The sequence below is a fragment of the Saimiri boliviensis genome, chromosome 2, assembly GCF_048565385.1.
Source record: "Saimiri boliviensis isolate mSaiBol1 chromosome 2, mSaiBol1.pri, whole genome shotgun sequence".
Classification (NCBI taxonomy): domain Eukaryota; kingdom Metazoa; phylum Chordata; class Mammalia; order Primates; family Cebidae; genus Saimiri; species Saimiri boliviensis.
This window is the reverse complement of record NC_133450.1, coordinates 77,657,616-77,673,810: the sequence shown is the minus strand read 5'-3', so window position 1 is coordinate 77,673,810 and position 16,195 is coordinate 77,657,616. Positions and strand designations below refer to the sequence as shown.

General features: G+C 41.9%; 1 protein-coding gene across 3 annotated transcripts in view; it reads right to left on the bottom strand.

Moving 5' to 3' along the window:
- FBN1 (fibrillin 1) overlaps positions 1-15,631 on the bottom strand; it is a 239,620-nt gene extending 223,989 nt beyond the window's left edge. Inside the window, exons 1-2 of one of the 3 annotated variants that reach the window (XM_074393650.1) lie at positions 15,480-15,631; positions 14,512-14,856 (exon numbers count right to left, since the gene is read on the bottom strand). In XM_074393650.1, coding sequence (XP_074249751.1) covers positions 14,512-14,675 — 164 coding nt within the window. In that variant the 5' untranslated portion in view covers positions 14,676-14,856; positions 15,480-15,631. Of the gene's footprint in view, positions 1-9,502; positions 12,978-14,511; positions 14,857-15,479 lie in introns of those variants that run through there. The other 2 variants (XM_074393652.1, XM_074393651.1) reach the window with 2 other exon arrangements.
- Between the last annotated feature and the right edge of the window lie 564 nt (positions 15,632-16,195).

Sequence of the window (16,195 nt, the reverse complement as noted above, 5' to 3'; positions counted from 1 at the left end):
ACAAGAAATAACTAAGATCAGAGCAGAACTGAAGGAGAGAGAGACACAAAAAAAATTCTTCAAAAAATCAATAAATCCAGGAGCTGGTTTTTTGAAAAGATCAACAAAATAGACCACTAGCCAGATTAATAAAAAAGAAAAGGGAGAAGAATCAAACAGATGTAATAAAAAACGATAAAGGGGATATCACTACTGACTCCACAGAAAATATAAACTACAATCAGAGATTACTACAAACAACTCTATGCACATAAACCAGTAAACCTGGAAGAAGTGGATAAATTCCTGGATACTTGCACCCTCCCAAGCATAAACCAGGAAGAAGTTGAAACCTTGAACAGACCAATAACAAGGGCTGAAGTTGAGGCAGCAATTAAGAGCCTACCACCCAAAAAAAGCCCAGGTCCAGATGGGTTCACAGCTGAATTCTACCAGAGGTACAAAGAGGAGGTGTACTATTCTTTCTGAAACTATTCCAAACAATAGAAAAAGAGGGAATCCATCCCAAATCACTTTATGAGACCAACATCATCCTGATACCAAAACCCAGCAGAGACTCAACAAAAAAAGAAAACTTCAGGCCACTACACATGATGAATATAGATGCAAAAATATTCGATAAAATACTAGTAAACTGATTGCAACAGCACATCAAAAAGCTTATCCATCACGATCAAGTAGGCTTCATCCCGGGGATGCAAGGCTTGGTTCAACATACGCAAGTCTATAAACGTAATCCACCACATAAACAGACCCAAAGACAAAAACCACATGATTATCTCAATAGATACAGAGAAGGCCTTCAACAAAATTCAACAGTGCTTTATGCTAAAAAATCTCAATAAACTAGGTATCGAAGGAACATATCTCAAAATAATAAAATCTCTTTATGACAGACCTACAGCCAATATCATACTGAATGGAAAAAAATGGAAGCATTCCCTTTGAAATCTGGCACTAAACAAGGATGACCTCTGTCACCATTGCTATTCAGTGTAGTATTGGAAGTTCTAGCCAGAGCAATTAGACAAGAAAAAAAAGGGGGTATTCAATTAGGAAAAGAGGAAGTCAAATTGTCTCTATTTGTAGCCGACATGATTGTATATTTAGAAGACCCTATCATCTCAGTCCAAAATACCCTTAAACTGATAAGCAACTTCAGCAAAGTCTCAGGATCAATGTGCAGAAATCACAAGCATTCCCATATACCAATAACAGACTAACAGAGAGCCAAATCATGAGCAAACTCCATTTCACGATTGCTACAAAGAGAATAAAATACCTAGGAATACAACTAACAAAGGATGTAAAGAACCTCTCCAAGAAGAACTACAAATCACTGCTCAACAAAATAAGAGAGGACACAAACAAATGGAGAAACATTCCATGCTCATGGTTAGGAAGAATCAACATCGTGAAAATGGCCATATTGCCCTAAGTAATTTACAGATTCAATGCTAACCCCATCAAGCTACCAATGACCTTCACAGAACTGGAAAAAACCACCTTAAACTTCATATGGAACCAAAAGAGAGCCTGCATAGCCAAGACAATCCTAAGCAAAAAGAACAAAGCTGGAGGCATCACGCTACCTGATTTCAAACTATTCTACAAAGCTACAATAATCAAAACAGATGGTTCTGGTACCAAAACTGAGATATAGACCAATGCAACAGAACAAAGGCCTTGGAGGCAATGCCACACATCTACAACCATCTGATCTTTGACAAACCTGACAAAAACAAGTAATGGGGAAAGGATTCCCTGTTTAATAAATGGTGTTGGGAAAACTGGCTAGCTATGTGCAGAAAGCAGAAACTGGACCCCTTCCTGACACCTTACAATAAAATTAACTCCAGATAGATTAAAGACTTAAACATAAGACCTAACACCATAAAAACCCCAGAAGACCTAGGCAAAACCATTCAGGACACAGGCATAGGCAAGGACTTCATGACTAACACACCAAAAGCATTGGCAACAAAAGCCAAAATAGACAAATGGGATCTAATTAAACTCCAGAGCTCTTGTACAGCAAAAGAAACAATCATTAGAGTGAACTGGCAACCAACAGAATGGGAAAAAATGTTTGCAATCTACCTATCTGACAAAGTGTTAATATCCAGAATCTACAAAGAACTAAAACAGATTTACAAGAAAAAAAAAACCATCAAAAAGTAGGAGAAGGATATGAACAGACACTTTACAAAAGAAGACATACATGAGGCCAACAAACATATGAAAAAATACACAGCATCGCTGGTCATTAGAGAAATGCAAATCAAAACCACACTGAGATACCACCTCATGCCAGTTAGAAAGGTGATCAGTAAAAAATCTGGAGACAACAGATGCTGGAGAGGATGTGGAGAAATAAGAACACTTTTACACTGTTGGTGAGAGGATAAACTATTTCAACCTTTGTGGAAGACAGTGTGGCAATTCCTCAAGGACCTAGAAATAGAAGTGCCATTTGACCCAGCAATACCTTTGGGTATTGCATGTCATAATAGCAAATACCTTTGGGTATTCGCATGTCATAATAGAATGATTTATAATCCTTTGGATATATACCCAAATCCTTTGGGTATATATCCAAAGGATTATAAATCATTCTATTATGACATGCATATGTATGTTCATAGCGGCACTGTTTACAATAGCCAATACCTGGAACCAACCCAAATGCCCATCGATGATAGACTGGACAAGGAAAATGTGGCACATATACACCATGGAATATTATGCAGCCATAAAAAACGATGAGTTCGTTTCCTTTGTAGGAACATGGATGAACCTGGAAATCATCATTCTCAGCAAACTGACACAAGAACAGAAAATCAAACACAGCATGTTCTCACTCACAGGCAGGTGTTGAACAATGAGAACACATGGACACAGGGATGGGAGCATCACACACTGGGATCTGCTGGGGGGTTGCCAAGGGAGGGACAGTGTCGGGGTGGGGAGGTTGGGGAGGGATAACATGGGGAGAAATGCCAGTATAGGTGACAGGGGGATGGAGGCAGCAAACCACATTGCCATGTGTGTACTTACGCAACAATCCTGCATGATCTGTACATGTACCCCAGAACCTAAAGTACAATTTTTAAAAAAAGAATCCCTAAAACCCACCTATAACTTGTTAGCCCGTCCTTTTTGATGGCCCACTTTCAGGCTAACCCAATGTATGCCTTCCTCATATTGATTTATGATTTTCCCTACAATTTCTGTCCATTGGAAATGCATAAAACCAAACTGTGATGTCACTGTCTCACAAAACATTCGCAGGATCTCTTGTGATTGTGTTACCCAGGGCCACAGTCAGCATATCAGTTCAGAATAAATCTTAAACATATTTTGGCAGAATTTGGGTTTTTCCATTATTAATATTTCCCCAAATTGTGTGCTTTTTAATGCTAAAACTGATTTAAAATGATGTTGTGCTGGAATATAAAGCATTCTGTATAAAGATACGTGCATTTGTATGTTCACTGCAGCACTATTCACAACAGTAAAGATATGGAATCAATCCAGATGTCCATCAATGATAAGATGGGATAAAGAAAATGTGGTATATAAACACCATAGAATACTATGTAGCCATAAAAATGAATGAGATCATGCTCTTTGCAGAGACATAGTTGAACTTGAAGTTGTTATCCTCAGCAAACTAACCCAGAATCAAAAACCAAACACTGAATATTCTCACTTAAAAGTGAGAGCTGAACGACGAGAACACATGGACTGGGGTGGGGAACAACAAACCCTTGGGCCTTTTGGGGTCGGTGGGGAGAGCATCAAGATCAATAGCTAATACATGTGGGGCCTAATGTCTTGGTGATGGATTGAAAGGCACAGCAAACGATCACGGTACACATTGACCTACATAACAAACCTGCACATCTTGCACATGCAATTCAGACCTTAAGATAAAATAAAATTTGTTTTAAAATTAAACAAAAAGAAGATGAGACAGTGATGATGAAGAAAAACAAGAAAAGTAAAGGACAGCAAAGAAGAAGGAGAAACAGAAAAGGAAGAGTAAGGAGGAGAAGAAATCAAAATAAGAGAAAAAAACACAAAACGAAACCCTGCCTCTGGAATGTACTGTCTTTATTAATACAGATCTTACCACCAGTGCGGTGGCTCATGCCTGTAATCTCAGCACTTTGGGAGGCCGAGGCGGGTGAATCACGAGGTCACGAGATCGAGACCATCCTGGCCAACATAGTGAAACCCCCGTCTCTACTAAAAATACAAAAATTAGCTGGGTGTGGTGGTGCACACTTGCAGTCCCAGCTACTCAGGAAGTTAAGGCAGGAGAATTGCTTGAACCCAGGAGGCGGAGGTTGCAGTGAGCTGAGATCACGCCACTGCACTCCAGCCTGGTGCCTGGCGACAGAGTAAGACTCTGTCTCAAAAGTAAAAATAAAAATAAAAAATAAAGATCTTACCATACTTCAGTTCAAAACCATGAAACTTGACAGCAGACAATGCGTCTGTAGGGCAGACATAAATTCTGTCTCCCAGTACCAACATCATAAAATGTTTGTACTATATTTGGAATTAGATGTGTTTAGATACTTACATTTGAATGTAAGTATGACTGATGGTCTAGGAATTCATAACTCTTCAAAATGTTGAACCAAACCACTTGTTTAATGGAGCAGTTCTTCTACTCTGAGCCTGCTTGGTGTCTGGAATACATCTCCAGCTGGGAATGGTGGAGATAGGGATTTTTGCTTTCTCACTTCCACTCTGAGGGAGCTGAATAAATAGACTCAGTGGTAACTCAACCAAAAAAAGTCACTTAAGTTGAAAAAGTATAGTAATCACAAGAAATTTAAAACCAGGATTTGATAGAGTATAAAATACTCACGAGGCAAACTTGACTATATTCCTAATCCAATTTTATTCTATTGACGATGTGGCTACTCCACTTATAACAAAAATAATACAGTTCAGCTCATTACAACACCAATTCTATTAGCAACTGCAACTTATTTGTACTTATTAGTTATAACCCCTCATTTTAAAAAATTGAGGTGGATTACACCAACAGATACATACATTTGAGGCTATAAATAGAAATTAAAAATAAAATTGCATAAAGAAAAAAGTTAAAACATAGAAAAGTTAATATTAGAGTAATTGCACATTAAATTTATGTGCAGTCTTAAAAGACAATTTTCTTTAAAGCTAATGGAAAAAGGTTAGATGTTTTGAAATTCTCGTATTCGAATAAAACAAAATGTACTGGTTCATTAGGAACTTTGATCTTATTCCTGAAAGTTGTGAGTTCTTTAAATGCAGAACTATGGACAAACTAAGAGCAATACCCTTAACATTAATCTAACAGAACATGCAAACATACTATTTATGGAGCTTTTTCATTCTGAAGTCACAGCAGCAAAATACAATGAGGTATCCTCAGTGGAAAACTAAGCCAATCAAACTTGATCAAGTTACAATTAAAACTTAAAATATCTGATTAGCCTTCTCAAAGATCTATTGCCTCACAGTGGTAGCTGGCCACCAAAGATGGCTCCACTTCCTCACCACCCGGCAAACACGTGCCTCACATCCAAAGGTAGGTCTTAATAGTCCATGCCCTTGAATCTGGGAGAGGCCGATGACTTGGATGGAATTCCAGGTCATGCGATTCCAGGCTATGTTTGAAGAAAGTCTGGTAGTTCTCACTTTTGTGCTCTTGAGACATCCTGCTCTGCCATGGAAAAAGTCTGGCTATGCTGCTGGAAACATCACGTAGAGAGGCCATGTATAGAAAGGGGACAACCTAAGATTATAGGAAGGAGAATCAAGAAATCCAGCCAACATCAAGGACATACGAGTTCATGTGAGTCCAGACAGCCAGCCCCCAGCCCCTTGAGTTAGCCTACAGTCAATACGTGGGATTAACACAGGTGACCAAGTCAAGAGGCTGTTCAAGATCTCACCCCAACAGACACATCCTGAGCAAGGCCTAGTTGCTGCATCTGGGGCTCAGGCTCACCATTTGAAAAAAAAAAAACACATTCAGTGGCTCTATTACTGGGCAGGTTCAGGCAGGAGGCTACCTAAGAAAGAGCTTTAAAACTTGGAAGGCCCCCAGCAGAGCCAGACAAGTGGCTGTTTGCTTCCTTTATTCCCCTCTTCAGTTGGTCCATTTAGATAAACCACACCCAAGTAAAAAGGGTTGCAGGCTCAGTGCCTGGTCACAGAACCAGATGCATATGTGAAGAAGTCATACTGCCTGTTCCAGCCCAACTGACATTGTGGGGCACACAGACAAGATTCCCCACTGTGTCCTGTCTAAATTCCTGAGCCACAGAATCATGAGAAATAATAAAATTGTTGCTTTAAGCCACTAAGTCTGGGCAATTTGTTACATAGCAATAAAATAACCAAAACACTCACAAATGAAAATACCTTGTTTCATGGCAGTAGAGAGCCTAGGCATGATCTTGCTTCCCTTTAGTTTCTCTTTACGATGCTACAGTGATTTCGTGGATGGTAAGTTCGAATACATACAGAGGTGGGAGCATTCTAGGTCCTCCTTCCCTCTGTCTTTCACAACTAACTGGTCAAGTACTACCTGCGTTAATTCTAGAATCAGCTGAGCCTATTCTTTCTTCACCCCTTCCATGCCTTTGCTCGGACCATCATGGACTCTCACTATGACTCCTATATTAGCCTCCCAAATTCAAATCTCCCGGTCTTTACTCTCTCTCCTCTCTGAATCATCTACCTTTCACATCTCTGCCCGACGGCAAAGATCTGATCTTGTTCCTGTCTTCAAATCATCTACTAGCTCCCCATCTTGCCTTTCACAACAATCGGTGACATTTATGTTTCCACTAGTCCCTCTCTTTTCCCTAACAACATCACTACCTGTGTATGGGCTCACAAGTTTGCTCAAGCATGCAAACTGCACAGCTACAGGAGGCACTCCTTTCACAGACTACACTATAGACCACGTCACTTGGAATCATGCCATGCCAACCGTGCTCAACTGCACTCAGTGTCCTAAGACCTCAGACACTTCATATCCCTTTCCCTTGATGCATTCCTCACTCAAGTCTTTTCTTTATTTCTCGGCTATTCTTCCTCCAAGTTCTAGTTTATATAATTAATCATATCCAGTCAATCAGCTCATCAATACTGCTCAGAGCTCAACCATCAAAAACTATTCTATTGAACACGTGCCACACACCCACTTACTAGATGTTCCTAGAGAGAAATAAAACAGCCAAGATCTCTGCCTTTAAAGAGTTATCAGTCCTAGGAGACAGTCACTTTTTATGACATAGATCAGTGGTTGTTAAACTTTTCTGTAAAGGACCAAAAAGCAAATGTTTCAGTTTTGTGGATGACACTGTCTCTGCTGCAACTACACCACTCTGCTGCTACAGGGAGAAAGCAGCCATACCTAATAAGTAAATAAACAGGCATGGATTTGTTTCAGTAAAACTCTATTTTCAAAAACAGGGAGCTTGGTCTTTGGTTTGTCAACTGCTGATAAACTTTTTTTTTTTTTTTTTTTTTTTTTTGAGACAGGATCTTGCTCTGTTGCCCAGGTTGGAGTGCAGTGGTATGATCAAAGCTCACTGAAGCCTCGACCTCCTGGGCTCAAGCGATCCTCCTGCCTCAGCCTCCCAAAGCATTGGGATTACATGCATGAACCACCACGCCCAGCCCTAACAGATTTTCACTGTGAAGTCACTTCTGATCAATCCCATTCCCACAATGATGCTTCCCTTAGCTTGTAACAGCATCTGCCTTCAATAAATGTCGAGTCTTCCCACATAGCAATGATGGGAGGGGATTCTTGGGAAATGAAGGTATAAAGAGTATGAAAGAAAAAAATGTACCAGCTACAAAATTTATTATAACTGAAAAGCAGTAAAATATTAGGAGTAAGAGCTCCAACTACGAAGCCAGATTTCCCAACTCTGCCACTGACTAGTTTCTGCCCCTGGAGTAATTATTGAAACTCTGCATCCCTTGTTTCTTCCTCTGTTAAATGAATAAATAAGTTTAATCTTCCTCATAAATGACATGTCTTAAAGGAATTAGTATTTGCAAAGTACAACCCTAAGTGAAACATCAGAACTTTTTTTATAATTATGGCTGCAATTTAACGTAAAAAGTTGGGCTGAGCTTACAGGCAACCAAGGTAAAAAATGAAAAGAAAAAAACAAATAACTCATAGGACTGGTCAGGATTTAAGACACATACTAACCAAGGTAAAAAAAAAATGAAAAGAAAAAAAAAACAATTAAATAACTCATAGGACACATACCAATTTCCACTGGGGAGACAAATACGTCTTACAACTCTATTCAGAGACAAATTGCTCACAGGGGACATGACAGTAAGAGGGTTCTAAACATAAAGAGCAATGCCTCCAGTTCAGAAGCCCAGACAACGCCCGGGAGGCTGCCTGCAATGGTTACCTACCATCCTCATACAAGTCAAGGTCTAATATTAAAATATAATGCACATGCTGTCCAAAGTCCCAGTGGCTCTGACATCCTGCAGTTCTTTCTGTTTTATTAATAGCGTTTTCAGAAAGTTTCTTGTTGGACTAAATAATACTATGTGATTAACCATACTTAGGATTTGTGTGAACTAGCATGAAAGAATATTAGGAATTTTAAGTGGAATTTTACCAATGTTTTCGGCCTGCATTTTTGTCCAGTGGAAAGAAAAACCAAAACCATAACTAAAATTAATGGAGAAAGAAAAGTTAACATTAAGATTTCGTCTTTCTAACTTAACCTCTGCATACCTCTGCTCTTATATCTGCGAAGGGAGGCTTAAGAAAGGACCCAGCTAGTAGACTGGTGGCTGTGAGCATTAAATGAATTATCATATGCAAAACACTAAGAACAGTGCTTAGCATACAGATGTTACCTAAATGTCACCTACCACGGCTGCAATAGTTGGCATGAATTTGTTTAGACTTAATACCGACTCCCTTTCCAGGGATGCTACTGTTCTGTGCACTCATGGTTCCTGAAGAGCCCCCAAGGTTATGGAATGTATGTATCTGGCCTTCCACAGAACTAAACTCAAGCTGGCATTCAATCAAGCCTTCTTGAATTAATGAACTTTCTGAAACACCACTTAATGATAAGTTAGTGGTAAAATGCTTACAAAGGATTCTTGCCTTTGATGATGTAACAGTCTAATAAGAAAAATCAACTAGAACAACCATGAAACACTAAATTATGTGCCTGAGTTAGGCCACATAACTCAGGCCTGATATATTATTGATGTCAGTTTTTTCAAAGAATCTCATGGGAAAAATTCTAAGTTGCTTAAGCAGGCCCATTTGCTGTGTTCATGTTTAAAAACAAGGAAATTGTTAAAAAAAAAATTATTTCTCTTTCAAGAAAATATTTTTAAAAATCTTTTTTTCACATTGAAAATAAAGCTAAAACTCCCAAAGTGGTTAGGCTGATTGTTTGGCTTATTGTAACAAAAAGTCAACAAATTAGTACATGAATACTTTAATAATTTTTTAGCATTTTGCTTGATTACAGTCATCAGTATAATACTATAATTTTTTAAGTATGTGCTACACAAGACAATAGAGGAACATTTTAGAATTCTTTAAAATTCCAAATAAGGTTGAAGGGAAGTCTGTACTCCATTTCCACAGCTGTCATCTCATTTCACCATAGGTTGATGTATGTTTTAATTAATTTGTTTTACAAACTTACACATTTTTATTAACCACTTCTATGTCCTAAATGTTATGAAATGAGTCACATAAATAAATATTTTGTCTCTACCTTCTTGTCTCACGTGTGGAATTGCTGAAATCTTCTGTTTAAGAATACTACATCCTTTTTTTAAAAAAAATTGTGTCCCAATATTTTAGCATAATCTTTTCAATAAATGTAAACCATACCACTGCAGGAATCTTTCCCATATTTAATTATTAGCCCATCTGACTTCAGATGAAGTCTTAAAGTCCCCTTTATAAAGTAAAATGAACCTTATAAAGTCTACAGAACTTTTTCTGTATTCCCTATTACAGTTCTTTATTTTAATAACAGACTTCTATGTAATTAATCCCTTGGAGTTTGCCATCACATAATCTACCCAGTGTATGAACTGTTCCATGTGTATTTTTCTGGCATCAAGACCTCTGGAAAAAAATAAACAAATAAACAAAGACCAAAAGGAATCATGCACAAGGAGAAAAACTGTGTCAAAAAGAACGGGTCTCATGTACCTATAAACCATGCAACAAGGACAGAAGTCTCAATCCATCTTATCCAAGGGCTGGGAAAGGAGATCTCACCGGAAAGAACTTTTCCCTTTGACAGGAAACAGTAATATTTCCTTACTTGGGAGCTAAAGCAAAAAGGCAATCACAAATAAATGGTGCATAACTACTGCTATTCAAGTAGTGTTGGGCATTTTTTTTCTGGACTATCTCCCACACTTTTTGCCTAATTATAGTTTAGAATTTAGCTGAGAAAAATTCCTATGAATTGAAATTCAAACAAATAACGTTAGGATTTTATTGTTTTTCATAAAGCTATTTCACACGTCAAGCAATGCCCAAGCAAAAGAAAACTACTATACATTTATTGTTTCACAGAGTTTTGAAACTTGAACAATTCTCATTTGAAAACAGAGAAAAACATAATTTTTGCAGAGTGGATGGGGACCACACTGATTCCATTAAAAAAAAAATAAAGATTTCCTGTAAAAACAGAAATTGGCAATTTACTCTAAGAAAACACAGCAAAAGCTGGGAAGAAATTTGAGGATGCCTAAATTTCCACTGTGGAACAACTTTTGCTGCCCAGTGGGAAGAGAAGAAAAAAAAAAAAGAACACCTGCAACAGGATGGGAGGAGAGGAAGACAATCTGGGACTACACATCCCATGAGGGGAAAATAAGGCAGGTTTCTAATCCAGGAAGAGACGGAGTTGACAAGGAATATATATGTGTTTTAAGAAGACTACCAAGGCAGATTTTGTAGTCACCTGCCACATTAGAGAAAAACAAGAAGGTAGTATTTGCTGGGGAGATGGAACCAGTGCACAGCAGATACTGATGAGTGTAAAGCACCTTTTAACTAGAGGAAAGATTAGTGAGGTGCTGAAAGTTGCTGCCACCAACTGGGCATCAGGCAGACTTGGGGGTTACAAATCACTTTCACTTCATAAACTGTGCATTTCCAATCAGAATGGTAAACAGATTTCACCATAGTCAAAGAGGTTAGTTCTGAAGCAGGTAATATTTTAACAGGCAAAAACAGAAATTTTAAGCAATAACTGGAAAAATGTAACACATAGCTGCTTTTTCTGATGATTTATACAGCAGGGCACTGTTAAAGAATTTATTCCTATGAGACTGTAATGGCAATAAGCAGAGGGAATAAATTTTAAATGTTATTCAAATTTAACATGAGAATTGGTGTTTGCTTAAAATCTATGGGAAAGCCTTTAATCCAGCAATTCTACTTTTACTAATCCATACCACATATAAACACGTGTATGTAAACACGGGTATGTAGAAGAATGTCGGTAATAGCAAAAGACTTCATGTAATCTAAAGAGCCATCACTAGGGAACTGTTCCAGTCACATAATGAGATTCTGTGCAAGAAAATGGGGTTGGGTGCGGAGGCTCACGCCTGTAATACCAGCACTTGGAGAGGCCAAGGTGGGCGGATAACTTGAGGAAAGGAGTCTGAAACCATCCTGGCCAACAGGGCGAAACCCTGTCTCTACTAAATATACAAAACAGCCGAGCTTGGTGGCATGCGCACCTGTAATCCCAACTACTCTGGAGGCTGAGACAGGAGAATCACTTGAGCCCAGAAGGTGGAGGCAGTAAGCCGAGACTGCGCCACTGCACTCCAGCCTGGGCAACAGAGCAAGACCATGTCTCAAAAAAAAAAAAAAAAAAAAAAAAGAAAAAAGGAAAAGAAAGAAAATGCATGATGTAAATCCATATGAGTTAACAGACAGAGGAATTAAAAATATGTAAAAAGTGAATGAAAAGTTCATAAAGTGCATGAACAGTATATTTCATGTATTAAAAAGGTTACACACACATACGTATGTGTGTATGTATACATATATATTTATGTGTGTATTTGTACATGTATACATATGCCTATAAGATTTATAGAAAAATACACAAGAAAATGGTCTCTGAAAGGCGGCAGGGAAATACTTTTAATTGTATATATTTTTAAATTATTATTTTCATCACCGTGTGTGTGTGTGTGTGTGTGTGTGTGTGTGTGTGTATCACTTATTATAAAATCTTTTTTTTTTTTTGAGATGGAGTTTCACTCTTATTGCCCAGGTTGGAGTGCAGTGGCGCAATCTCGGCTCACCTCAACCTCTGCCTCCCGGGCTCAAGTAATTATCCTGCCTCTGCCTCCAAGTAGCTGCGATTACAGGTATGCGCCACCATGCCTGACTAATTTTGTATTTTTAGTAGAGGTGGGGTTTCTCCATATTGATCAGGCTGGTCTCGAACTCCCGACCTCAGCCTCCCAAAGTGCTGGGATTATAGATGTGAGCCACCGCACCTGGCCTATAAAATCTTATAGTTAAATGAGAATTAGGAGCACACATAATTACAATTCTATTACTATCCTGCTTTTAGGAAGGCTTTATAAATAGTTTGCAATAGGATAAGGATTGTGTTAATGATCCAGTATTGTGAGGAGCACAGAGAGTTATCTCTCTATAATCACAAACAAATGTAAAACTCCACAGAAAAAGCACTAGTGTGAGTATAAGTGTGGCATCCTGTTAAGCAACGAAGTAAAGCTTACTTTCTTTTTTCACATTCGGTCTGTGCCTCCCAGGGAACACACTATTTGGTGACAGCCCAGAGAAATGAGACAAATGTCTGACCAGGCCTCACACCTCTCTGCAGATCTTCAGCCACAGAATTAACCCCCCACTTCTTTTGTACATAGGAGCAATGTTACCAGAATAAATATTAAGGTAATATTATGTAAGAGAAATATGTTTTTGAAGGAAGAACCCTGGACTAAATGAGGTCTTCTTGAGAACATAGGGGAATCAGAGCTTCAGTCTACTTATTGAACTTGCCATGTGCCTTGCACACAAGGCAACAGACATCTGCTGTCTGATGACAGTCAGGCTATGATAAGCAAATTTCCTTCCAACATTATCGGAATTCTGGGTTTATTTTCCACAAAGGCCAAGATGCAACCGAATTAATCGTAACTATTTTCTGTGCTATTTTATCACAGTCTAAGCGCTTGGCTCTTACAATCATCTTGTCCCTACTCCAGACTAGGACTCAAAAACTGGTCTGTTCAGTTTATTGCACTTTTTCTTCTCATACCTGGGTCATACAAACACAAATTTTACTGCATATACATGACTATAACACTCCATAACAACAACAAAAAAGAATAAGTGAAATGATCAGCCACATATCCAATTGGACACCATCACTTAGTGACCCAGAGCCATATAATAAAGCTACAGAACCACTCAGAAAAAGGGTATCAGTGATAACAGTAAGAATTTAACATAAAACCTCCCTATATATACTGTCTGGGTTTGTTTAACAGGCTCCTCTAAGAAGATAAAAGGGACCATTTACAATCCATCCTGCTGTTTCGATGGAGGCTTTAACTTAAACAACTGCAGAAGAATTTCTCTTTCAATCTGAAAAGCCTTTAAGGAAATGTATTCTCACTGTCCTTCAATACAGGAAACTGACAACCCTTAGTCAACCTGCCTAATTTAAATTTTTCCAGCTGAAACATCTATAATAGGGGGCATGGGAAACCAGTGAAATGATCAATTGCATGTACAAACACCACTGGTTAAAAATATCTCGATGAGGCCAGACACAGCAGCACTGCTGTTGCAGTGAAATAGCCCCACACAAGCCCAAAAAAACAGTTCTCAGAACCACTTGCCCTATTCTGCTTCCAGTGTAGACATCTGAAACGAAGCATTGCCCAGAAAACCCAATTTTAATTTTAACAAGCATAATTTACTGGAGAGTCAAGTACTGTTTGATTTCTCCTCTGACTGTCACGGGAATCCCTTCCTTTCCTTGCCCACTTTTAAATACAGCATCTACCAAGATGGCCCCAAGGAAAGGACTTTCCTCTAGACACAACCAGAATTGGTATTGCAGGAAAAGGAATGGGTTTCTCCTCTTCTCCCACTCGCAACTCCGCCCCTTCTTCCTCAAGGAACCCTTTTTGCCTCCCAAAGTCTGCCTCAACAATGGCCCAAGGTTCCTTTTAATCGTGTCCTCTCCTTTGGGGCAGAAATCTTTGGGAGAAGGAGCAAGGTAGGTTGGCTACAAACGGGGTGAGGACTAAGCAACCCTAGCACCTCTAAGGTGCCCCCAAGAGATCTTGCCAAGGAGCCTTCCACAGGGAGAATCACCCCGACAGTTGTTCTGGATCTTGAAACTAGGGAGACGGGGAAGCAGAGACCCACACCAAAGGAGGGGGCCGTTTCTCTACCCTTTAAGTGCGTCGTGTCCTCCGCCTCCTCTTCTCTTGGCCCGGCTGGCTCTGGTTTCCTTCACGTTCCCAGCCTCCAAATTGGCGTCCGCCCCGTGGCTCGTGTAGGACGCTAAAAGCACGGTAAATCCCAGGATGATCTCCAGCAGGCCCCCTCGCCGCATGATGCCGAGCCGCCGCCGGCTCCCGCCGCCTCCTGCTGCGCCCAGGGCTCGGTCTGCGGCCGCCGCTGCGCCCTGAAGCGCACCGCGCCACCGGGGTCCCGCTCTCCTGCCGCCCGTCCCCCGGGCCGGGCTCCTCCCGCCTTCTCCAGGCGCTGCTCCCACTTCAGGCGGCCCCTGCCAGCTGCAACACAGAGACAAATCCCCGAGGCGGGGAGATTTTCAGGGCATCGGGATGCTGAAGCCTCGCGGTCCCCATTCCCGAGCCCAACCCGTGCGCCGCCTGCGCGTGGCGCAGTTAATTTGGGTAAGGGAAGACCGTTTGGTCCACAGCTGGCTGGAAACCCCAGGCCCCCAGCGGCAGCAACTCCAGCCGATCCCTCGGCCTCGCTGGCGTCGCCAGAAGAGCGCAGCGCAAAGTACCCATGTCCCCAGCGGTCCTAAGCCCAGGGCGAGCTCTCTGGGTTTATTTTTCCAGTGGCACGAATTGCGCGCGATGCGCGCTCTGAACACCCCACTCTTCAGCCTGCCCTCTCCGCCGGGCTGGAAGCCCGCCGCGCCGTCCCCGCCGACTCCGGGCGCTGCCACCGCCCTCCGAACATCTGACGCGGAGCCCGGCACCAAGAGCCCCGGGCCAGGAAGCTGTCAGGCAGGGGAGGGCCAGCGCCAGCTGTGGACGTTCCGGGACAGCCCCTCACCCCAGTCCCCGTCCCTGCCCTCCGCGCGGCGCAAACGCAAAAGCCTCCGTGGCCGCAGCTCCAGCCCCGGTGGCCGACCGACCCCCGTCGGGACCCCGGCTGCACCCACTGGAGAAGCGGCGGCTCCGACTCCCGAGGAGGCGGCGGCGACTGCTCCCGGTCCTGGCCGCTGCAGCCACCGCTCCGCTCAGCTCCGCTCGCAGCTGTCCCAGCTGTGGCCGCCTGTCCGCTTGTGGCACCCACAGTCTCTGCAGCGGCTCCCGCGGCCCCCTCCTTTCCCCACCTCTTCAAGTATCGTCCGCGCAGCGGTTTCTCGCGAGAGAAATACTTGTTTAAAAAAAAGAAAGAAAAAGAAAATGACACCCCCTCCTTTATCCCCCTCATCACCACCCCACCCCCCGGCCCCATCCATCCTCCCTTTCCACTCCCCTTTGCCAGCCACCGCCTCGGCGCGGGGCCTCTCGCCCGCAGGATTAGCGCAGTGGGAGGAGGCAGAGGTGATCAGGTCCTCCCCGGCCTGGGACTTTTTGCCTTGAGGTGGGGAGGAGAGAAATGGGAAGAGGTGGAGTAGCGGTTTTAGCCGGTTTCGGCAGTTGGAAGGTCTAGATCTGAGATTTGCCTCTCCAGTGATCGCGGAAGCCCTGCCGGAGCGGAAAGCCGTGCCACCTGCACCAAGAATGCGCGCTGGAGACGGCTGCCCCGGAGGCCCTGGCCTGAGAGGAGACCAGTGCCCGCTGCCCGCGCCTCCGGGTAGCGCGTTCCCTGCGCCTCTCCCGCCGGACACTCAGCAGACGCCGGAGGCTGGGAGGCTAAGGCAGGGCGCGT